We start from the raw sequence: 26,568 nt of genomic DNA on the forward strand, positions 1-26,568 counted from the left end.
TGGAGGACCATGTGACTGTGACGGGAGACCAACCAGATTGAATAAACAACAGTTGTACGGGACGTTCGGGAAGCCACAGTCGGAGGTTGAAGCTTGGTAAAAGGAAGAATGAAGAGGGGATAGGATGGGAGCCCTATCGTCTAGTGAGTGCCGGGAGGCATCAGATAAAGCGGTGTCAATGGATAAAAATCTAAAAGGGATGATAACACGCCAAATGAACCCAGAAAAGAGTGGATTTGCTTGCTGAAACACAAACCAGTTGCTGGCTAGGCCATGATAGGTGCTCAATTTTGAAAAGGTAAGGACTTTATCACTGCTAGCAGGGGAGCTAGCCGTTAGACTGATTGGAACGGGCGACCCCACGGTGGCGGTATTCATCCTACCAAAAGAATCCGGAAATGGGGCTTTCGCTGCGCAAGGAGGGGGCTAATGTGATCAGGGACAGTGAATAAATGACAAGTGGTCGGGCGACAGCTTCCGAGACAATGGATAAGAACCACAGTTTAGCTGAAATCTGCTACGTCAACTTAACAGTGAGATGAAACCAAGGGTCTCCACTCACCGAGTCACTGCTGTCGGCTCCAAGAAGCGAATGGATCGTGGCGAAAACAGTCATTAGGCGACACTTCAGACTGCTTGTATTCAGAAATTAATGAGGAATTTAAATTCTATATGTACACGATCAGAGAACAAGTGGAAGGAGCGCCTATTATATCTGGACGATGAATTGGTCTTAAAGTGGTGAAACCCAACTAAGACGAAGGTGGCGGCTCCCGCATGTCGAAGTTAGCCATAAGCCTCGCACAATACCTTCAAGTTACCCCATCGCCATTAGACTTTTACTCAAAGTATACTTCTATAGAAGAGAACTGTTTTTTGCGCAATGCGATAGAACTTTAGTTCGTCATTCTTGTTCGCACATACACTGATTTAACTAAGGCATGAAATGCCCATGGTCGAGCAATTTTCTCAATGGTTATAAATTTTAGTTCAGAACTACCCAATGTTATTTTCAACGTACTTCATATATGCTGTTTCCGTTATCTCAATATCAAGTTTTCCCGCTTTTGTAGCCTATCTAAGCTACCATCATGTCACTGAGGGTTACCATCACGGCTGCCCGACGCACACCGTCCCCAAGTTGTAATGACTTGGTCATGCCGGTTTTTTCACGGGTCCATTTGTGTCTGACACCACTTATTTGTACAAAAACGGTCAATTTTTCGATATCTTTCCGGCCGTACTTCTATGATCATGCCGTGGTGCCACGAGCGTGAGCTCCCTGCTACTTGAGTGCAAACGTTTATGAATAGCAACACCCATGGCTGCCTTGAGACCCAGGATTCACATCTGAGATGACCCAGTGAAATGATGATGCAAGAGCCAGCCGTGACTTCCACCTGGGGAAGGTGAAAGATGTATGAAGTTGGACTCCCTGCCGGGGTGAGTTGCTTCCGTCTACCACTCCGTTCTTGGTGGAGTATTCCGTGCACACACTTGGGTTTGAATCGGGAAAAAGGGCGATACAAATTGAGAATGCGGAAAATAATATGCAGAGAACGACTGCCAAGCTGGCGGAAATTCCTATATGACATGGAAGATTGAACAACTCACCTAAAAGTAAGCATTCATGCTTCAGCATTTTCCACCGGTTCGCTTTTGGTTCTGTATTTGCGCTTCCTTAAGCTAAAGCACTTTATGTTGTATATTCCATTCCTCAGATTTCGCACATCTCGCGAAGCTGGTGTTACGGCCGTAAATATTTTAAGGATGATTCGGAAAACCTGATCGCAAATGCTTTTGGGTAAAACACCCTATCACGAATTCCGGCCAGATGACCTGTAAGGGTGGATTAGAGCAGTGCTATCACCTGGCCTTAAAAATGAGTTAGCGACTTGTGCGTATGCAGAACGCAAAGAATCACTTATCGGAATTACTTATCGAACAGCACTATATGTGAATGCTTGAATTACCATTAGGCGCGACCGCTGATTTGTTTACTGATACATGTGATGACTGGAATTCTGCCCAAAACACCCTCCTGCTAACTCACGTCCCACTGATTGTGGCCTATTTTTGTAGCTAAAGAAAGAGATCTCCAAACGGGAAGATCCAACTTCGACCACATCTAGCCGAAGAGATATTTTCCCAAGCAGGACAAAGCCATGGACGGAGTTTGTTCACAAGCCGATTTATTTTCGGCTCAGGTTGGAAAACTTGTTTCGTTATACGCTGAATTCCCTCTCGGTAGTTCCTCTTTGACTCGTCTAGCACCGAACTTTTCTGACCTCCTGCATCGAAGGATTATGAAGAACAGAGTGGGGGCGTTTTTCACTATCAGATGGCGGTCTTTTATGGAGGTTGTCTGCGCACTATGAATCTAATATCTATTACTTTACTCCTCTTTTTCGGCGATAGCATCTATCTACCCAATCTTTGCTTCTAACCTCCCTTTATTTTTATCATCCATTCATCATTCATCTCCGTGCCTCACTACTTTACTATCATTCGCAATTTGTTCACTTGTCTATTATATTTATTTATTTATTTATTCATCCATCATTCCATTAATCCATCTGTCTATCTACCAGCCCGTTTTTTCCATTCCTCTTGTTTTCGTCTTGCATTCCTCTCAACACTGTCTCTGCTTCCTCCATCCCATATCCACTTTTTCTGGAGATTTCGTCCTGTAAGTGAAGCCAGTCTTTGCCGGAAGGCCGAGAAAAACTGTACAGCTGCTTAATTCTCATTGAGACCTATCAGCAATGTGCGTCTCACGAAACTTCGGAGACCTCCTAGCTAATAGTTTAAGCACTTAGGCGTTCGGGCACAAGCGGCTGCCCAGCAGTTTGTTGAACTCGCAATTGGACAGGATATAGCGCCACTCATTATTAAATAACGGGATTCACATCATGCGGTCGCACGGGTTGATTGGCTCCTTAAACTGCTGATCCCCCGCCCGTGACTGAAAGTCCAATTATCGCGATTCGAGACTCTTCGCATTTTTGTGGGATGTGCACTGCTGATGATTACCAGTAAGGATGAAGCAGCTGTACAGTGCTTTTTGACCTTTCAGGATGGATTGACTTTGCTTACAGGACGAAATATATAAGAAAATTACCAAAACTACTCACATCACCGACAGATCCTCTTTGCCCATACATCCCCTCACTCGTTCTTCCGTTCCTTTGTTGAATTGGTTGTTCATTCGTGCCCACACCTTTTAGTTTCCCATTTTGGATCCATTACAGGGGTCATCAACTGACTCCTGAAATGAATAATCCGTCATCTGAGTAATGGATCGCGGGAGGGTTAGAGACCCAAGTATGCCCCTTCATGTATTAGTTCTGAGTACATCCACCGCCAGACATTAATTTTCAGAGGTTCGGCATTCTGAACCATAGATCATGGAGGTAATGATGTTCTGAATTTGGTGGAATTGACACAAAAATTCGATTCACGCTTTTTACGGAGTTTAATTGCTGAGGTCGGTAAATTGTTTTACTACTCCACAAAATAAAAAGTTACTTGCACTTTTGAGCAAATATTATGAAATAATTTGTCCGTTGTTCTTGAGTTTCCCACGCATCCCTTTATTTGCATAGGGGTTCGATTTATATGAGCGGAGAGGCATCCTACAAAGACAAAGGATGGGCTTGGGTCGTTGTGTTCGGCGCATTTATTTCCCACTTTCTCACCTGTGGTTTTGAGAAAGGATATGCTATCCTCTATGTTGAAATCATCAACAAATACAACACTTCTGCTGCTATGGCTGCGGGGATCGGGGGACTGTCAGCTGCTATCAGATTGCTGTTTGGTGAGCTGCTTATTTTAGGTTAACCTTTCGCAGCTCCAATTTCGGTCACATTATCTAACAGGTTTAACGAACAGATCGTAGTGATATGTGGGGCAATAATGTGTTTCGGCGGCCTACTTCTGTCTGCAGTAACCGAGGAATTCATTGGGGTGGCAATCGGGTACGGAGTTATATTTGGTAAGGCGACATCTTCTCTCTCGTCTAACTAATTGTCTCAGGTTTTGGACTAACTTTGGTATACACTCCTTCACTGACAATATGCACGACCTATTTCAGTAAGAGACGCGCTACTGCCATCAGCTTATCCCTCTCCGGCTGTGGTTTTGCTGCTCTGTCGATACCATACCTCATAGTCTTCCTGATAGACCGATACGCGTACGACGGTGCAATGTTAATTCTCGCAGCAATAAGCCTTCACTATTCTGTCTCTGGAGCACTTTATCGAGACGTCCCAGATGACACTAAAGTGATCAAAGCCAAGGTTTACCCGTCAGACTGCACAGGCGATACGGTGCATTTGAAAACTGGACTTATGGAAAGGATGCGAAAGCTTATTCTTCAATGCATGCCGGTCGATGCTTGCACAAATATTGGAAGGGATCCCTGGATTCTTCTGTTTTTGTTTTCTTTTTGCTTCAACATGATGGGTTCTGGACCTGTTACCACACTCCTCATACATCATGCGGAAAATCTGGGCGTAAGTCCTAAATACCATGCATTATTATTCTCCACCAATTTAATCCGGTCGAAATGGATCACTATGCAAACTACCCTTGTAAATGCTCTAGCTAGGTTTTATTCGGATGCTAACGTTACTCGTCCTTGAATCCAGGAAACAAAACATGCAATATAATCAAAGGTACAGAAAAACAGCACGTCATCGAAACCAGAATGTGGTAGAGACTTCCGATGCAAGGACTTATCTAATCAAAAGTTGCGTTGATTTTACCTTTAATGTTTTTTGAGGTCTTGTTTAAAGATCCAACCAGGGTTTTTATGGATATTTTATATGATGAGAAACAGTCGGAAGACGTTATGTTCACTTTCGTAATCCCCTGGTCATTTCATTTAATGTTTTTTGAGGTCTTGTTTAAAGATCCTACAAGGGTTTTTATGGATATTTTATATGATGAAAAACAGTCGGAAGACGTTATGTTCAATTTCGTTATCCCCTGATCATTTCATCCCCTAAGCTATGCATAATATCAAGGACAGTCGGCAGGTTGCATTTCTTCCAACCAACCGATCGGAAAATTTATTTATTTTTCACGTGAAATTGACTTTTAAGATCGATGTACACAGTTCACGAGGCGGAAAGTACCACCTTATAACGCATCTGAACGGGCTCGTTCTCCAGTTTTTGCATATTGCATGAATCACTTCGTATGCTTAAGCATTGTGGCCACTGCTGGACACTAATGGGTAACTCGTTATATCGGCCTTCCTAAGGCCTTCTTAAACTACCCAACAAATATTTTCACTGGGACTTCCGAAGTTTGGAATTGGTCCCACTTGATTAGATAAACAATAGAAGAGTAAGGAGCAGGTGGCATAGCTTTTACGCTGCCACTGACTGGAAAGAGAATACAGTGGAATATCGTTTCAAACCGACAGTATTTTGACGTATGGTGCATAAGTGCAACAGAAGAAAATGTAGTCTTACTACAGAAAGCTCTAAGTTGCCATCGAAAGTTTCCTTCTGGCTGAAATCTCACAAACTCATTGTCAGATCGGGACAGCGTATTATGTGTGTACTTTGCACTGAGATAAACAGTCGTTAATTAAACTTTTTTACATTAGTCTCTTATGCTCGTAATCCCAGTCTAGAGCCGACTTCGGCGTCTGAAGGATTATTAATTTTTCAAATTTCAAGTTACGGTATTTCCATATACTGCAGTGATAGTTAAGTTAGTTAGCTCTCATTAGTTCTGAACCGCCCCCTTCTTTTTTTGTTGCATCCTTTATTTGTCTGGGTGGCAAGTGACTTTTCAAAAGTGTACTTATCAAGTGCACAACTTTAATGTATACATTACGGTGCACTGACAGAGAGACAGCCCTTCATCAACTGTCAAACACGACCAAAATATTAAAGTTCGCAATAAAAAGGAATCACTTCTGGGGCCAACTGACAACCATGAAGAACAAAGAATCTTTTGGCGTTTTCGGAATTTACCACAAAGGTGCATGATTTAGCCATCACTTTATACCCAGAAGAGTGACAATCTCATTTTTAAGTCACCTGCGTAACAGAAAATCCTAACGACTAAAAAGGGCTGATAGTGCTAACCTTAAGGAAGTAACCAGAAAATTGCAGTCTTCCGTTTGGCCGGTCTTCACGAAGGAGGTTGAGGTGGAGCTTCATGACTTTTGTGACGCCTAAGATTTGAGTTTTATTTTGCACACAGCCGAAGATTGATAGGCTTATTTTTGGGTATTCTGTGAAGGCAGTAGACCGGAAGGTCCATGAGCGTATAAGTTGAATTTTTAAATCTGTTCAGTCTTGCATTTGATCGGTTGAGAGTAACGTACGTTTATCAATAAGTTGAGTTACAGGGTGTTGGTAACGAGAAAGGGTCTTAAGAGTACGGCAGGACAGTCTTTGTAGCACACTTTGTGTGTCAATATTCCACAATAAGCAAGAGCAAATTTGTTTCAGAATCTTAGCAACAGATACGTTATTTTGGTATGATCGTACTAAAAAGATTGACTTCCTGAATGGTACAAACAATGAAGCAAGCTTACAAATTGGAACTGTCGGCAATAAGGGCAGCTAGCTGGTTTAGCTGGTTTGCCTCCAACCTTCTCCAACCTTAAGTTATCTCCAATGATATGTACGCATATAAATATGGAGTTGGTTTGGGAGTAGAGACAGACTATTGAACAGTGATCAAATGACACAATTGGGATATAACAAATGGACCTAACGCTTAACAAGCTTTCTCAAGATTGAGGAACTACTTTTTGGAAGTAGATGGTAGCTATCATGGGTAACCGTTTTAGTGAATTTTGGACGATCTATCTTTCAGACCCTGATAGTCACGGCAAATTATAACCTTTTCTGGTAAGCCCAATAACCGAGCGAAAGTTTTCATTCAGTGAGGGAGAGTTTAACACAGTAGTGAATGGAGGTAACGAGCCTAAATTTTGTGACGCAAGTTACCAATAAACCCATGACTTTTCATGGGTCATTGGAAAAATATGTCATATATCCAGGGGCTTTTGTACTTGAAACATAGTGTTGGGTTTCTTTTACATGTTCCAGAAAGACAACTTTTGGGCTTCATTGGCTTAATAGGGCGCTTCTTCAGGCGCGAGATACTCAGGTCACCTCCCAACTTCAAAGAAAACTGTCACAGTGTAATTTCTGGTACAGCCGCGACGCTGTTTCGAACGAGGACTCCCTCATACATCTAAATCAAAACAATAGAGCGGCGTGGGAAAAGTCTCTTCTTTTGGAACAAATAGTGAAACCGTTAACACGTGCTTACAGAGAAAATTGTACATACGCATATCACATATTTACACGGCACACAGTACTATTCTTGTCAGCGTCGATAACCACTGAGATCTTAGCATCAGAAATTATCGTCTAGAAACTCAGCCTATAGCTAATCCATTGTGACTTACACTAAGTTGAATGTGGCTTTGGCGTTCACGTCTATCCTTCTATTGATTGGCGTACATGTGTAACATGGCAGTTAGGCACAGAAAGAGCGCTTCAACTGGACGATTTTTTAAATATTTATTTTACCTTTCTATTGGTTAGCATGTACAGGTGGTCAGAATGACCACTGATTATATTTCTCCTGATCCCCGTGCATAAGTTGATGTTTATCAGTTTTCACAAAATGATGTGAAACTTTTAGTGTCCATTCCAGATATATTCCATTTTTTCATTAAGAGGAAGAACGTGTAATTTCTTACCTGTGAAATATAGCTTTGAAGCACTTTTGAACGACATCGCTAGAATGTGAACAACAGACAAACTACGAACATCATGTATATTGGGGAAGTACCTAGTTAGAATCATGCACCCCAGACTGCAACAGGAAAATTGGCATTTTCGCTTCCAATTCAGAATACTCTTCAAAACCCACAGAAGCAGCAGGGTTCTCGGGTCACTTTAGGCTTAAGGAACTACACGTTAGTGGACGTTGGTTGTAAATGTAACACGTTTGACACTTACGTTGTACATATAACGTTTTAACCATATTTTTACAATGGATGTCTGGCATATAATTTTCGTTCGTATTTGTGCATGAATACAGTGCACGTTGTCCACAGTTTCCCGCCGACCAAGCATTTGTTAAGGCTCAGAGTGATCTGTTAGCATTTATTATCCGCAGATTTTTCGTTCACAAGAACATCAATTTGGAGGCTAGGCTGCATTATCAGATGGGTGAGTAGCATGAGTGCCATGGATTCATTGTGGCATATGTGAATATTTCGGATGGTTTCATGACGTCTTACTTATCGTGAACGGGTGTCCAGCGGTGCTGAAAAAGCGACGTTGATCACAAAAGCCGAGTTGTATTTTTATTAGATGATTAGCTGTAGCAAATTATGTCTAAAATGGAGGTGCGTGTTGAAAATAGTGCGTGCTAATGTTGTTACATAGCTGAAATTTGTATCAGAAGGCACAGCATGTGAATCGTTTTCATTGTGGAAATTAAATTCCATCCGAAAGCTGCGTCTCCAAAATTTTTAGGCGGAAAATAAAATGAAAATTGTTTCATTGAAGTCGGAAATATAAATGTTTGTGTAAAATTTTTGGCTGTGTAGTTGGCCCAGTGAGAAAAGTAGTCAATGCATGGTGGTCACTGCACCACTAGATTTGGTTCGTCGAAAGAACGCAATAAAGGGAAGTTTAGCAGGTAAATATATTATTCTTTAAGTGTACCACCCCGATGTATATCATATAGCAACACTATTTACTGTAAACTACACGTACGTCACTCAATGCTGATGTGTACGAGAAGGGTGGCAGTAGGTTCGTATGAAGATCTGAGACAATAACTGGTCAACTATCCCCTGCGCTGAAGAGCTGTTGTAACCAAATCATGTCATACAACCTGCGCTTCCTAATTATGGTCCTTTGGCTACACCAAACAGAGTGCTTCATGCAACGAAAATCATCATCATCATTGTCAGCTGCAAGGATCGTGTACTAGTCGTACAGCGGTTGTGGCTGCCGCAAGTTTCGTTCCCGATGATTTTGGGAGGTGAAGTAGGTCGTTGCGCATTGGATGCGAGAGCTGACAAACTGGTGCGTAAATGCGGCGCTGCCATTGGGATTTTAAGTGAGCGAATTGAGAAGGGAGCTATGTATTGAAGGCAATAGCTTGGATGCACGAGCACCAATGAGGGCGCGATTGGGTCATGTCTGACAAGGATCACACGAACCTTGGTTCGTTTTTCTGCGTGGCTCCACTTTCAAGGCAGGCGTTGTTGTCTATGCATTGAGATTGCCAGGACTGATTGATTTCGTGGACGCATCAGCTGTACTTTGGATAAAGTTCACTTTGTCAGGTATTATGAAAGTGCGCGCAAGTTTGAAAGGCACTTTGATGAATTGGTTGACGATTTAGCCGGACTTCGCTTCGAATATAAACACACTTGAGGGTACGGACACATTGTTTGCGTTTTTTCGCCAACGGTTGTGGCGCACAATAACCTGGCTGGGAAGGGTTCATTGAAGTACTGATAACCGTACTCTGAAAACGCAAGTTGGATGGTGTGACGAAATGGAAGTAGACCCTTAGTAAAGATGTTAACTAATATACATAAGCAGAAATTTTAAACATCGTTCACGCATGTAACACACCTTCACCTTCATGGCACTGTCTGAGTGGTCTGCGTGCGTTCCTTGCTAACTGCTGTAGAATGCATGATTCCATTGAGCCACGCAGGTTGTAACAGGTGGAATATTTTCAAAAATTCAAGGAACTTTTTGTTAGGAGTGGGCACTCTAAAGAAGGCGAAGGCGGAATTTACATTTGCAATACTCTGAGGGTGAACAAAGTTGCTCCATAGTTGTTGATGTTGCTTGATTGGGGCTGAAAGTTTGAGGAGGTTCAACCTTGACCACGTACACAAGGAAGTAGTTTAGTTGTCAACTACTGGCTTGGTGGATATTGACCTTGGATATGTTTTTTCTACGTACTCATTATGTTTCAAAACCGGCTTAGGTTCAGAAAGCCACTAAGTTGCCTCTATTTCAAGACTGAAGGTTACACAGGACTATCAAAACGAGGGTACTTCCCTCTATCTACTCACCATCTAACCTAGATACTTTCTTGCTTTTTACGCGGAAGAAGCAGGTTGGCTATAGTTAGTGGAAGTTGTTGGGCCTTCAAAGATCCTTTTGTACTCGTGTATTGCGTTCGGTTTTCTCGTAGCTTGCGTAGTTCACTGTTCACACTGAGTTCGTATAATCCAACTTCCAGATATCCAGAATAGAATCAATCAAGTACGATAATCATAAAATAAGTACAGTCACAAACAGACTAAACAGGGTTTTGGGACAGTTATATGGACGTGAGCACATTGGTTACGAAGAGATGGGATTGCTGATCACATTGGTGACCTGAGCACATGCTTCATTCCTGTACGCGCTGTACGGAAAAGCCAATTGCTCAGTAGCAGCAGAATTTCGGCAGGAACTTGAGGCTTAAAATCCTTGGTTTACCTAATTGTTATCTCCAGTAAACGCCATGTACGAGGGCGTATCTCGAAGTAGCTAATAACAGCTATGTGAACACAAAAACTGTTTGAATTGTCTTGAATTCCTAAGCAAAATTTCAGTCTAGAACGTAGGCAGCATCAATGCAAGGCGATTTTGCCGGTGGAAAATGAATGCTTCTAAATGATAAGAAAGCATAATTTGAGACACCAGTTGAAGTAAAAATGGCTGGGCTCAGGTTGGCGGCATTTTATCAAAGTATGAAAGAGCAGCAGTCATTTTGGCTAGCTCTGAGTAAATGCGCTGCGAACCGAATAAGTATAACGCCAATTTATGTAGTTGATCGTAGCTTCTCAGTTACCTAGAAGCGCCTTGAGAAGACACAGTCAGAAATTATGACCTGAGTTGCTCGAATATCACAAAATGCAGCTCCACAAACGTTGTACTAGTTAGGCGCATCTTCTTTGTGGATGACGAACAACGCATTTGCGTACCACAACAGGACAGGCTGCACTGGCTACAGAGCAGCATTTCTAACGCAGGAGGTGGCCGGATTGCATATCCAGTGTATTGCACTATCGAAGCACCCTTCTGCCTGCTTTTATTTCCCTTCTCTCTCGTTAGACGCAACTTAGCGACTATTGCAGCAGTGTCTCTTCTGTTGCATCACATGATATTAGGTTATCTTGATTTTATACATCCACAACTATAAATGCGCTAAGAATGGCGTAATACATCTACACCACACTTTATTTTGTTACTTAACCTTACAATCTTTTTCAGTAGACCACTGATCTGAGGTAATCCATTCAAGAGTTACAACTAAATCACCGACTTTGACAAAGTAGTTTGATACTTGTTCATTTGTTTCCACTAGAAGATTTTAGAAGTAGTGTAACGTGAGTTTTTCTGTCAGTCATCGTTTCATCTTCCGGAAAGCAACAAGTCGGGTTGGATGCATAAGTACGGCTTCAGGTGTAACTCTCCTTATGAGTAATGAAGCGGGGTGATATTTGTAACAAAGTTATTGGCGGTAGCAGTGAACCCCTTATTCAACAAAACATCCATGAACTGACAGAAAACAGTTACGAGAACCTGATCATTTTCAACTGTCTTTTGGCAGGTCCGTGTTTTTTATGAGCATCTAAAATAGACCGTGCATTTGACCTAGTTATTCGGTATGAATGTGATAAAACAGGACTCTGTTTCTAAGAGAGCTTTGCTTTTTAGTGCAGTTTAAGAATTCTCGGTTGGAAGAGTTGTGAATACTTCACATTGGTACCTTAGATCGATGTCATTTACAAAGCCCTCTAGCTTACTATAGCTCGACACGTAAAAATGAATGTCCTATCCTTACGCTCAGGCAACATTGCCCTGTGAAAACGTACTCATTCTTCGGCACATGTCGTGTATCCAGTTCCTTGTAAATATTTCGTACGTTGGTTAATGTGAAACCGGAGCAATTAGCGATGACATTCTAGCAATAAATCTACCCTGGGTTAATGCACGATTGTCCTGCATCTAAGGCTGTTTAGGCAGTAAAAGTACACGTCAACGTTCGACACTGACTATATCCATACTCGCCGAATCTTTGGATGTATTCCATAGCATTTTTGCTTTACATGTTTTGAGGCTGTGAGTCTGAAGCTTGTTTCGCGTCATTTTCCCTTGCATGTGTGTTTCACGACTCAACCTAAAGCGGTATACTGGATCCAAACTTATCAGTCAATGTTCTGCGCTAAAGACACCTCCAAACAAATTTATTGAGGCGCATTTGACAGCAGCATCTCTTCAAAAGCAGATAGACGGTGGTCAACTATAAAGGACATACCAGTGGAAGGTAAGAGTAAATGCTCGGCAGATCACATGAGTCCGATCAGCAGGGCCTGTATACGAGTGATGAAAACTCCAAAGCTCAGTTAGGCCTCACTGGTGCGCCCGCATTTGTCTCAGTTGTCACTAGTCCTCAAAGAAGTATTTGGTAAAGTGGGCTCTGCAGACTGAAGAGTCAACAAACTTCAAATCTAGAAACACTCGTGACAGCCTGAAGACTAGTTACCGTCAGCACAGCAGTTTAGCAACGTTCATGAATGATAGATACTGTACGCTTGATCTATCCAATGTCTGAGCCTTGTTCCTTTTTAATGTGGTTGGTACGGGAACAATTTCCCAGGAAATTGATTACTGATATTTTACATCATCATCCGTTCTAAATTAGAGCTGTTGGGGAAAACTATAGTTTAACATGACGGTGGAAAACTGAAAATTGGCTGTTTTTTGGTTGAATTTATCTTCGGAGGATTATACCTAGAGTCTGGTCTGAACAGTCGCGCAATCTGGACGTTTTACTGTTTCGGTTAGTCAATCATCTTTACAAGAACGGGAATCCATTTACCCTGATATTGTGGTTTACTTTCATCCGGTGAACAAATATGGATCAGTCTAATTTATTGGATACAACTCCTGCTAAAGCTGGTTGTTGATGCTAGGAGAAGAAAGGGATCAAAATAATTGACGTAAGGATACAGTTGTTGCATTAAACTTTAGAGTCAGGCGGATAATTTCGTCATAGTTCAATTTTCATACCTGAAGTGTTGTTTCGAAATGTTATCGTCTGACTGCCGGCAGACCATCCGTTTATCTAGTTTTATCCGAATGGTCCTTTTTGCTGTACGTTGCGCGTATTTCATCTGTTGTAATTTAATGTCAGTGGGAAACACACGGATGCTAGATAGAGTAGTCACTAACCCTGATAACCGCTATATTCTGGAAGCGTAAGCTAGTTTCCTTCATCCAGCTGACTCCTGCTTGTACCAGGCCTCAAGTGGTCTAACCACTGTGGATCCTTTGTTCAAATCTTCATTAACACCTATCTTGTCATCATCATGCACCCAACACTTCACCTCCAGTTCTCTGTTTGAGAATTGGTCGGCCTCAGATGGCAGACTTCTACTGTTGTGCGTGTTGATTCCTCTACGCGAAATTCATATAATCATATAGGCTCTCGTGCAGAGCATCATCTACGCATGAGCATTACCGGAATAGGTATTAATTCATTGCGTAACGGCGTCCGCTTGCCCAACTTCTGTTTTCCGGTAGAATTCCAACGTATGTATCAAACCAGGCCCCTTCGGTGTCGAAAAACTATGTTGAAAAGCCTGGACAAAAACTGAAGCAGTCTTTACACCAACCGAAGCGCATGATTATCCGTTTGAAACACGACGTAACCTTCGATTTGTTTTATTTCCATGCACTTTTTCACTTGGTTGCACAGAATGTGCAAACGGTCAAAGTTGGCTCAGCATCAGGTTGTACCAATTGGATAATGAAACTTCAAACAATATGCATTGAGGTTCAATACTGGAGTTGTCTTAATGATAAGCAAGATAATGGAAAAAAACTGCAGCGTATACGACCATCTTGCAAGACTGGTTAATCACTTACACCTGTTCATCTCAATAAATCAAAATCGGTGTGGTTATTCGTAGCACTTTCAATCACAACTGAAAACGGAAATTTGTGACGATAGTTGAAAACATAGAAAAGCCACATGCTCGAGACGGTTCATTAAGGTACAGTTCCCACCTTGCCATGTGTAACACACATCTGATACACAGTTTTGCGGATAATTTGGCTATTAGCTGGATGAAACTTTTATAATATGGTTGAGCTGTCCCCTTGATCAATCGGGTGTAGGTCGGTAAAATGTGCCAAATGCTGTTGAGACTGCATGTTTTTCTTCACTTCTCCACTATCATTTAACTTTGGATTTTCTAGTTTTCAAAGTGTAACACAAGGCGGTTTCTAAAATGATCACAGATAGGCTTGTATGTACCGTTTCTTTATAAGTAACATCACTTACCCAGGATGTATAAAATGGTAGTATTTGATCCCTTACTGACCATGTTATCCTTACATATCCTGGCATTGAGAATACAGTCACAGATGGACTGCATCCGGCCACGTTTAGCAATCTTCCTAGTCAACAGAAGGATCTCATGAATTTAGGTGATGACTAGTGGGAAAATTCTTTCATCCAAGGTCACCGAAATAAGCAGCAGATATACAGCAACCAAATGCGGCCATTCGTAAACACTTTCCTTCCAAAGTAATTAGAGAATTTTCTCAAAATTCACTTTGAACAGCTAGTAGAAAGTCACGGAAGCCACACAACCGAAAACGAGTACCTCAAATCTGGAAAGATGTCCTTACGTAGTCTTGTGTGTAAAAGCATCGCTTTCTAGTAGTCTGTTCCTTCATCAGGATAATAATCCTCTATTATTCTGTAGAATCCGATCGGCGGGAGTAGTTTTTCTACGTAAAGATGCCTCGATCTGTACTTCCCTGTTACCGAATGTTATTTCGTTTCCAGGATATTTATTTGTCAGTGCCCGCACGCATATGAGGATCTAAGTTCTCGAAAACATAAGGACCGAATGAAGGTGCATCTGTATTACTGGAATAGGCTGTTGTATACAGTGATTGATTGGAAGCATCAGCGACGGAATTCGAGGGATGTTTATGACAAAAATTACACTCGAATCCACGTAGGATGCGCTGGAATGCTGTTGTTTAACGGACAATTACATAGGACCTGGCATAAACTGAAGCATGGTTATTTTTGCGCTCAGTTTGGGCATGCCTTACTAGCATTCCGTATCTCATTAGTGTGCGTCTGAAGTCCTGTGGATCTCATATCACTTTTATGAGGAAAATTCAGCGAACAAGCCTCTTGGTTGATATGTGCTGTTCTACTTTGTTCTATTGTGGATGGAAGTAGACAAAATCGGAGAAAACTGAGAGAATTACTGGCGCTTTGCACATCACTCCGATAGCTTGGAAAGCACACATGAAACATAACCAACTTTCTCACAATAAAGCAGTTGCTCTCGTACTGTAGAATGGGAGGCTTTGATGTGGCCTTAAGCAGACCGTCTGTCCGACCATTAACCATGGGAGAATCGTGAGTGCGGATTTGCATCCAAGGCATCGATGTCAACGAAGGAACATTTTGAACATGAGTTGTAACCACACATTTCACTTTCCGTTTGTAAACGTAGCTTCGGCAATATTTGTGCTAAAAATCTCAACATTTATCTTCAATGAATGCTCTGGTGGAATCCCGCCAAATCAAACCACTTGTGAGAAATGACTAGAAAACAACATCAAAGATGGTTTGAGGGGGTGACCATGAAGGCCATATGCGGTGTTTTCAATAGTTTATTCGGTCTTGCTCATATTTTTAGGGACTGCGTCTGGTACTGACTGGGTAGCTCTGGCGCAGCCCCTTAGTTTTGGTAATTTTGTCAGGCGCACACGGTACATACTGCCCCCGGGAAGACAAGCATGGATTTTTGGAAACCAAGGTAGATGGTACCGGTGGAAAGCGGACTACAGCAGTAGAATGTCAGAGAGTCAAGTTCTAGAGTCGACGAAACTGAATTGAGAAGTCAAAACGAGAAAATTCTGTCGTATTGACTTCCGTTGACAAAAACGCTGTGCGTTATTGCGGTCAATGTTGAACACGTGAGGACACAAATGTGGCTGTGGTTGCGTGCAGATACAGAACCGGGTGTCTGATATCTCATCGGCATTTTTGTTTATGGACTTGTTTGGTGAATAGAATTCGGTTCGGCATCCGGGAACCGTTTTGATGTGACTTGTAAGCATAGGCACGTGTGTAATGCACGTGTGTCCTTCCCTTGTTTTTGGTTTATTTCGCCGTCACTTATCTACTCCGTGATGAGGTTCACTAATACCGATCTCAGGGTAAAATTCTATTTATATACTGTGTTTTTAGTGTTAGGCGAATTAAGTTGCTTCGTCTTAGCTGTGTGAAAATTACCAGTCTTCAGTACAGCACTTCCCATAACAAACGCCCTACGATGTAGTGTTCTCTTTCCTGATACGATGCCCGGTCGTATAGCAAGAGATATGCTATTGGTCACTTCCGATATATGACTGAATTTGCTTGACATATTTTGCGGTTGTAAACAGAAAGGTCCGCCATATTTGCTTAGATGTGTTGCTCACTATCCGCATATTGATGGGTCAGTTAATCATTCCAATTTTGCGTGCGGCCGACTATACAAGATGTTGACTGAATCAAGTGATGCTCTATAGGCTACAACGGTTCAACCAAACAAGAGGGGTTGGTAACAGAATGGTGTCAATGGTCTTACTCTCTAAGATAACTAGAAACGTTTTAAGTTTCAGAGATTCAGGATAAAGTCAATCTGTTTTGGAAAACTGAGAATTACTATAGTGTTTTTCCATCCTTACTGGGGATCATCAACTGCGGACATAATGCAAATGTTTCGGGAGATTCAAACCCGCAAATTTTCGAACGTTTCACCATTCTGCGAAGAGTAGTTGATTGACATCATGAGTAATTCACATTTTAGCTGTATCCCACCTATCTGAGAGTTAGTTACACTGGTAATCAACCACATTCATCTAAGTGATGGAGTGTTGAACCACCATCCAGGTGGTGGCAAGTTTGAGTGTCTCTAGAGATTTATGAAACGCACACTGCTCATGATCTGCGGTGAGGGTAAAACAGCACCACAAACTTCTCGCATTAATATTTATCATGGGTTAATTTCAGTTTCGGGATAAAACCGTTTGCCATGTGGTAACTTCGTTACCTATAATTCAGGGACAAACAACCTACTCGTACTTATTTTCGCTTAGGATTAAGGAACAGGTAACTTCAAATAAGCGTCACTGAGGTTTACGTGAAGCCTTGAAATGAAACGAAGAATGAGGATTGGGCATCCTTCGAACGTAAAACCTGCTAAAGCGGCAGGCCTAAACATGAGATTGATTTGAAACATGCTGCCTTGTCACACTTTATTTGGGTCTTTTCTTATTCGTAGTGAGACGAAATAGGTTTCCACTTTTTAGGCACAATTTGATTGGGGGGGGGGGGTCACAGGGCATTTCGTGCTTCAAACTATGGGGTAGGTAGCGAATAGTCTCTTTTTATTCACACCCAGAGAATTAATCTATCCTGGCTGACATGGAGAAACTGCTTTATACCAGTGTGCAGAAGCGCACTGTTTTTTGTTCAGATTTGCAAACTCTTTGAGCACAATATCAGCTAGATACCAGGTGCGTCCACAAGATACATTATTATCGGCTGCGACATAAATCAACCAGTGCATTTGTTTAATCATTAAGGCGTTTTAACTGTCTAAAAAGTCAAGTGTAGCTTCCAGCTGGCCTGATTCTTGGGGGTCAGGCTCTAAGTCTCTAATATGTAGGTCAAATTGTGGATTGATTTACCAACATGACTGACACAACTTGCTTTGGTCATCATGTTCATTTTCGGGCGTGACAGTACTCCAACAGCCAATGCCAAAAAGTAGTCAAACATGGTGTTTCCTCACCGTAGGTTGCTAAAAACAGCATATGGCACCATTCTTCTTCATGGCTGTCATCAACAGCATTGACAATCACTTTATGCTCCCCAAGGTTTTTGGAGGTTCTCTAGAAGATGGGATGCAATTGCGGCTCATCGCTTACTAAGTCTTACTAAGGCGAAGATAATACATCCCGAGATCATCTGACTAGCATTTGCACACCAGAGCTGATAACCACTCTGGTACAATCGTTCCATTTGGGCTTAATCATCAATCTCTGCATTATTCATCTCATGGTCGACGCACGAACTATTTTCGGTCTTCCGTGTGTTAACTAGGGGGCATCACGCAGGAAGAGACTTTTGTGGAATATGATTTTTTTGGGAGGGAAAGCGGGGTTCAGACTGAACTTTGCCTACCAGGAGCACTACTGTGATCCCTCCGGAAGAGTGACCCAGTTTATGTTGTCGGTCTTAGGGCGTTTCACATATTCCCCCGCCTCTTTGTACTTTCCCGACCTCTTGCTTGACTTTGAAAACACAGTCGCCCTTGGAGGACAGCCGTTCTTCCCCTTGTCATATATGTCTACGTAAGTATGTCGTCAAAGGGAACGGCCATATTTCAGCGAAAACTCTTGTTGACAGTTACTTGAAGAGTCAAATGACCGTACTTTCCTCATTATATTAATCCTGAGAATATGCCAGGGGTAACTGGAACGACAGACCAGTTTAGTTGTAAATTTGTGTGTATCGATAGTAAACGACGAAATACAATCCACAAGCATCCCAATGTAGTCACCAGTCCTTCTACAGAATCCTTTATTAAAGCCTTAGTAGCGGTAGTAGTATTGGTGGTGCCTACTGGGTAGCCAGGACGTCATTCTGGGTGAGCTAAGAGTTCAGCAACTCCAGACAATGTACATCTGGTACCAGCATCATCTGGCGCCTCAGCACCATTTCCAACCAGTGCACAGGAGACACTCATGGGGCTCATGTGTGAGGACCGGCAAGTAATGCAAACCGAAAGCTGGCTTAGTAGTTCACCTTCGAGTCCACATCTGTGAAAGTGTTGGCACGAATGTGGTTACCCTAATTGACCTGCGCTGATTGTTCCCGACTTTTTTCGACAAAGACTGACCTCAGCCAACACCACCGGCATGCACACTCCACCCAACATGATGCAGATAAGCCTGGTCGAGTGAAGAATTCTGATGTTGGCTGATCCAAACAAAATTTGCAATCACACTTGCGCCTAGCTAACATACGCAAACTGCTCTTTTCGTGAAATTGGAACAGTATTTTCCTAGCCGACCGGCTACTAGCATCAAAACTGGGCTACGTGTGCTTAACTGGCAAGTCGTTTGGACAAATCTCCATCTAGCGGCCTTGACCAAATCATCGGTTAAACAATTCTACATTCGTCAAACTCTAGAGACTATAGCACTCGGTTCAAACAAAGCGTGGATTGTGTCGTGTCACTCATAATCCCATTTTGACAGCTCACTCGCATTTGCCCGAGGGTTGCAGGCTGGCATCATGACACAGGAGCAAGTTCTGTCAATTGCCGACCTCCACACATGCAGGACATTTACAAACGTGAAAAGTCCCTACGCCGTCGTCAGCTAGCCCATCGTGTACCAGCAAACCGAACGCAGATTCACCAAGTCAACTACGCCACCATCCAGACAATGTGTCTCAAAAGATGGAAAGATTCAGCGTCTGCTGTGCTCGATGTGTCGTGGAGGGATCCATAAAAAGTTAACTGTGGTCTACTTCTGGACGCGCAGTGCTACCATCTGATTGGAATTTAATCGAGTCCCGAAGGTCCCAAATCTGACTTCATCGGGCCAACTGAGACCGATTTCCGTGTTATCCATCTTTGTTCGATGCTTTCACAAGGTGCTTGCTGATCACTGGAGCCGTAGATTGCAACTGCCTTCGTTCCACATTGCATTTCTACATCGAGACGTTTGCTCGGAAGCTACATTGCTGTTACCTATCCTGCTTCTCCACTCTTCATCAAGTACTTTCAACCTCAGTTTGGCTTTTGTTGATATCTCGAAAGCGTTTGATTCGGTTTCACATGACACAATTGACAGATGTGCTGAGGCGCTTGGGGAACTGACACATTTAGTTCCATAAATCGCAAGGTCCAATGAGAATGCTGTAGCAGTACTTCCTAATTTCGAAGTTCACTGCCACTGAGGTGTGAGACNAATTAGACCCACTCTTTCAAATATTTCCCATCATTAAAGTGGACGAGGCTGTTGGATTTTCGATGCCACATCTAGGACACGAGTTCGATGACACATTAGTAGATGGTTTAACCTCTGCTGACGACTGGGTCGTGTGTGAAAAAATCAAGCTCGCCTTAAATAGAGGCTTAAAACTGCTGCAGTCGAGTTGGGAAGCGCTGTAATGACGATGAACCTCCGAAAGAGGAGGTCAGTAGTGATTTGTGGGACAGAAAAAATCGGCCCACCGCTGTCTCAGTCAAGCCTTTTTGCCTTGCAGACGAACTCATCAATCCTTTGGGTCCCACAGACAACATAACACAAGTGAGTGTCCCCTTCAACCTCAAAAGTAAAGAGCTCTGCAACCACTGAGTACAGCTGCTGAAACTGTCCGATAAAGTGACGCATGTTCCGTTAAAGCCACGATAACGAATAGGGATCGCAAGGAACTATTGTAACAAGGCTCACATCGTGCCCCGGCAAGGCCATAGGAACACACTCAAAGGTGGAATAATCACGTCGTGCAATCTACTCGTGCCTGGCTACGTCTACTGAAGGACACCCCGATCAGCTACATCCATGCTGGTAAACAACATGGGAGACTGGTATTTCAAGCCTGAGTTCAACCATCCAGGTGCAGTAGAGAAGCTTCTACTTATCCAGTGCTAAGTACTATGCGAAGTGGTCAATGGTTCCACATTTGGTATGATTGATCGGGGTCTCACTCTTCCGATCCGAGTCCAGGATGCATGCATGAACACCAAATTAGAGCTACTGGCTGTTTGAGGCGATAGTCTGTACAGCAACGTCGACGATCGCGGTTTTGGGCTCACTGCGGACTAAGACACTTATGCGTGATACATAGCATCAAGTATTCATACTTGCTATCGACTTTCACACCTGACCCAGTGTGATAGACACTTTTTGCCTGATGTGCGAGTCTTGAATGTGGTGGCGCTGACGGTGCCTTGAAGAGCAGTCAGCATTGTTTGTCCTTTCTTCGGTTGTCGATCTTTTTTCCATGCTTCTTCTTCTTTCCATGCTTGTTTCCATATCAATCATTCTTACATATGTTGGGATTCAGCTTGTCTGATTGGATTCGCTGATGGTACGACTTCGAATGGGACGCTTCCTTCGGTTTATATAATATCCTCTTGAAACCCTTCCACATTGCTTGCATTTACTCTTTATGTTTGTGACCATGCACTTCAACAAGGAACATCGGTAAATATGCTATTCCAGGCACATGCAGTGAAACTTCAGAACGGCTGAAGGCTTGACTCATTATTGGCCGGATGGACGTGAAATCTATAATATTCCATACAAGTGATGATGCTGGCCTGCATCAAAATGATACTTTACTAGTGGTGTGACTTATTGTTTAACGTTCATTACCAAGCAGATCCGGTACTTTCCCATATATCCCTTTCATATTTTTTGATGCTTTGTCATTTATTTTTATGAATAGTAGTGACTGTAGCCACCAAGACGTTGCTTAAAGGGGTCTCAAAAGTAGCGAAATACACTCATTTGCAAAGGTTCGCCGTATCGATAATTAATGTTGCAGAATTGAGTTGCAATGAGAATCTTCGAAACGACTAGAACATCTATTTTCGAAAATAGGAAATCTTTTTGGTGTTGCCAGATTTCATGCCTACGATGTTCGTTGAAACAGTGTTCATCCCAAACAGTTTTTTTGGGGAGTGACCACACAAATAAGTGCCAGAAAAGCAAGGCATTTTTGGATGGTGATAATATCAACCAACTTCTTCGCAAAAGAGCCTGAGAAATTGTTAATTCTTAGTGATATATATTCACCGAACTAACACTTGACAAGTCTTGTAGCCATCGTATCTGGTATTGTTTCATTCAGCAAAGGCAAGCCAAACGCAAGAAGCCCTGTTCAGTCAGGTTATTGTCATTTTTTTCAAATAGAATCACGGTTACTGAGACGTAACTGTGCATTGCCTAATGATTCAAGATCACAGTGCCTGTTGCACGGGCCCCGTGTGATATGGTCAAGCAGACAATTCGGTGGACTGAGGACTAGCTAGATGTGAAATCAGGTCACAGATTCAGAATTTTGTGGCTTGGAGTGTGGTCGTTTGAAACGCAACGGCTTCAATTCCGAAATCCACTTCCAAAGCCTTTTCCAGCAATGAAGAGGTACAGTAACGTATGGTTACAGACATTTTATTGTCCTTCCTTTCAGTATCGTCGGATATCGACAGTCCAGTTGCTGGCAATTGAGGGAGTCGCGCAGATCTTCGTTCGTGTTCTTACTGGGCTTGTGTTTGATCATGCTCGAATCAAACCTCATCGCGGCATCATTTGGGCTTGCACCATTTCCTTCTCTTCACTTATAATATTTCTTCTCGCCTTCGCGCACAGTTTGTGGGTCTTGTCTGTGCTCATGTGTCTACGTGGGGTGTCGCTTGCCATCTACATCTCCCAACAGGCCGTGATTGCATCAGATATGTGTGAGCACGCGCCTGAATCACTGAAACAAACCATCGGATTAACTCAAATTGGAAAGGGCGTCGGTGTGTTCCTTGGATCGTGGTTTTCCGGTAAGTGGTGTTTACTACTGATTGTGATACATCGATTTTTATTGATTTTCCTCACAATCTCAACAGAAAGTAAGCGAATTCCTCCCATCATTCATTCCCCTAAACACAAGCTTCTCTGATTCATGTGAGCATTTTGTCAGCCTCGAAGCTCGGTCTAGGTGTCTCAGGTAGACTTCACATTATTTCCCACATGTCTACTTTATTAACTTTATACCTTATTGGTGAAATGAACTCATTTTCAGACTAGGCTGTTGTTAGCATATGGCTGCCTGATGAACCCCAAGAAGAACTAAAATGACGGCGAGCTGTCGGAGAGTTTTCAGCAATCTTATGAGTAGTACGTTTCAAACGACGTGCTATTTACACTCCGCCACCATTCCTGTTAAATTGTTCAAATCCTACAAGCTATAGCCTTAGCTATTGTTCGTCGGTGCGAGCCTTCCCAAGTTGGACATATAAAGCAGACTGAGCCAAACGTATGTGATCGCTTAACTGCATTGGAACATTCGCCCCCTATTGCCCCAGGAGGTTCACACTGGTGACTTTGGTATTTGTGCTTCCAAGTTTTCAGAACGCCATGCTTAGACCAGCTATCATTTACACCGCGACGAATAGAATTCCAAGACAGAGTGAGTTTAAAAACATTTCCAAGCATTCATTCGGTGCTTTTCGTCGCAATAAAAGACAGTAATCCGACTAACCTGTTTTGAGACAAGGTTGTTGCCGACATATAACGGGCATTCTCTCACATACACGGCAGTTCAAGCGACGAAGTGACTGGGTTGCCTCTGTTGGAAAGACCAAGTGATTATGGTCGTACGAAGTTGGTTAGCCTGGCCACTCAATTTGGACACCCTGGTGGCGTCTTTTTCGTTTACGCGTTTGTATTTAGGCGTTTTACGAATGGGAACAAGGTACTGAAACTCAAGGCTGACAACAACAACTCAGCTTGAAGAAAGAGTGAAACTGACTCCAAGACGAACGTGGTCTTTAAATGCTCAAGAAAGTCTGATCAATCTGAACGTAGTCTAATTTTTTTACTTTGGGACAGAGAGCAGGGCACCGAGAGGATATAGGAGGTGGGAGTTCGAAGTTGGACAGAAGGATGGCGGGGAAAAATAGAGGGCCATGGACTTTCTTTGGTATTAACGTTCAAGAACACAAATGATTTGCTCATCAGTATACCGTTTTCAGGTGTCATGCGCACACCGTCCCAATAAACGTCGGTGTATAGCCTACTGAAATGAATATGTGGACCACAGCCCTTGAATGTATGTAAACAAATATCGGTGGCCTAGGTTTATTGATAACGGACTTGCACTGTTATCAGACTACGCCGTATGTATATATGTACTACCATATGTAGCCTATCCTCCCACTCCAACGTCATTGGCGGTCTATTGGGTAGACTTGAATACAATCCTTGTTTGCCGAGGTAGGTGCTTTATGGTTGCACTGTCTCATCAGGATGAAAACTGGTCAGCTGCAATTAACTGCATTTGAAATGAAATAACCATTAAAGACAACTGATCCAAGATCCATGTTGAAAAGGCTGCTGCGCATTTTTGGCTGCTGGAGGACTAAGCTAACACTACGTAAAGCTGAATGCGTTCTCAAAATTGTGCCTAGATGGAGGACTTTTCACTCCACTCAGTATGCTCCTTTCAGGACTTGGGGACTTCTAACTTTTATCAAATGAATAACTATTGTTTATATACAAAACCTAACCAGGATTTTCGTCACTATATTTTGAAGTACAGTAATTCTCCAAAAAATGACATGAGTTTTCACCAAGGGACTGGCCGTATCTTCAAGAGGCGTCGAATGGTGCATTCCCGCACGGAATTCCTACACATCGTACAAGGTTATGCGACTGTTTCTGTCTTACTTTATGTAGTGCATACATGGGGCCGAAGGACAATGAGATGAAAAATCTAGGGGTGCTACTTTGAGTGAATGCATGAGATTGGCTGCTGTAAGTGTGCCCGGTACTGCAATTTGAAGAAATTCCAGTCGGATATATTTTCGTTCTCTCTTAAGGTAGCATGTGACTTGGTCGAGGCTTAAACAGAGCGTGTTTTACAAAGAAATTGAACGACCTGTTGCGTTTGAAAGATTCCTGTGCGTATTCAGCCTCACTTCCACAGAATAAAAGTTCCTTTTGCCCCAGTGAGACAAATTTCTAAAGTGGGGGAGATTACCAAATTACTGGTTTTACACTACACCATTCTGCTGATTAAACTGGTTGAAAGTTGCACTCCAAGCAACGCGTATTTAGGGCCTTCGTTGTATCCAGTAATGGGTTGGGTATGGAATGCGACGCGTTCAAGTGCAGGAGAGGGTACGTTCTGACGTCTTCGGACATCTCTACGTACGGCACACGTCTCACCCATATACTGCATGCGAGAACCTACATCACCGATTTGCTCTCCTCTAGCTCAGTCATAAATGTCTGCTTCCATAGAATACCTTGGAATATGAGCTGGAATTTTGGTGAACCAGTCTAAATTCACCATTGGTGATCGCTGCTTCACAAAAGTCGACTTTATCCTAATCATGTCAGAAGGACTGACTTACAGTAACGCCAAATTGGGAGCTCGCCATTAATCCTATGGAGACTGTCTTTAACAAGGAATCTTCAGCCGGTTAACCAACCTCCTTTGTGTATGGCCATTACTTCTTAATCAGGTTCGCCTTACCACTTCCAACACTAACAATATTAGCGATTTTGTGTTCAACTATGCATCTCTGCACGCCATTTCAAAGGCATGTGCGTTCGTCACTAATCAACTTGGTGGATCTGACCCGTCAACTTCGAGCTATGGCGATTAATCAGAAGAGTGTGCCACTTCACGAGCTTTCAGCAGCCTGGTGATGGCAGTAAATGTGTCCATACAGAGAAGTTGGAATTTGACGGGAATGACAACGTGGCTAAACTGGTTATGATTCTGAAACAGGATATCCTTTCCGGCATACACGAAAAAAGACTGCTTTCAAGTGTGGTGCCTATGTATAAAAGGAACTAAATTTCTGAAAGAAGAAAATATGCAATTATCTAAAACACGCTCAACTCTCAAGAAGTGCAATGGTCATGAATTCGTGACCTACACAGATGGTGTGCGTTACAAGATTAATACGGCTAACAATGTGGTCAAGTAGCGTGTAAAACTCCCCAGGCCCATGACGCAACATCTTTCTCACCATAGCTTGAAGGATAGCTTTTAGCTCTGAACTAATGTGGACTCGTTGCCGGTAAGTACCATATCTCGTAAACACTCTGATCTCTCCCCTTGTGCCTCCACACTGTAATTCTCAAAGATGAAGTGAATCGGCTATCGTGATTTCCTAGTAAAATTCTACAATTAACGTCGAATGACATTCAATAAAATGAAAAAATGGAACTTCTCTGGGGAGAGCAGGTGGGCGATATATCGGATGGCCAACAGCTCTTTTCGCTCGATTTGGGGCTCATCAGATGGAGACGATCACGAAGTTTCCTTCAAATCTATGCCCCATTTGAACACTAATTTGTATGTAACCGGTAAAATATACCCATTTATCAAATCAGTTCAACGTTACTGATGTTCGGTCTTCAGGACTGTTTCATATAACCAACAGTCAGGATAAGGTTCCACTTTTTATACGAGGACCAATCCACGGACTGTCCTTACTAGAACACATGAAGCATGTGAACCCAATGCCAGTGATTCCGGTGATTATTCGTCGACAATCTTAACGCCGTCTTCTAGCTGCCATTCTATCCTTGAGCTTCAAGAAAGTGTTTTGTCAAAATGGAAAATTTAGCCGTTAAGCGTGATGAGCTCAGATCCGGTCAAGGCCAGTTGTTTGCTGTTCGTGAATTTGGGTCAGTTGTTTAATACGACTTGCTTACAATTTCACTG

General features: G+C 42.6%; 1 protein-coding gene across 1 annotated transcript in view; it reads left to right on the forward strand.

The window, feature by feature from the left end:
* Positions 1-3,618: 3,618 nt before the first annotated feature.
* Positions 3,619-26,568, forward strand: part of T265_05293 (hypothetical protein) — a gene marked incomplete at both ends in the record, with an annotated part of 33,216 nt that continues 10,266 nt past the window's right edge. The window contains 4 exons of the mRNA XM_009170268.1: positions 3,619-3,817; positions 3,851-3,994; positions 4,036-4,514; positions 22,309-22,666. Of these exons, the coding sequence (XP_009168532.1) occupies positions 3,619-3,817; positions 3,851-3,994; positions 4,036-4,514; positions 22,309-22,666 (1,180 nt within the window). The remainder of the gene's footprint in view (positions 3,818-3,850; positions 3,995-4,035; positions 4,515-22,308; positions 22,667-26,568) is intronic.

Source organism: Opisthorchis viverrini (genome assembly GCF_000715545.1).
Source record: "Opisthorchis viverrini unplaced genomic scaffold opera_v5_99, whole genome shotgun sequence".
Lineage (NCBI taxonomy): Eukaryota > Metazoa > Platyhelminthes > Trematoda > Opisthorchiida > Opisthorchiidae > Opisthorchis > Opisthorchis viverrini.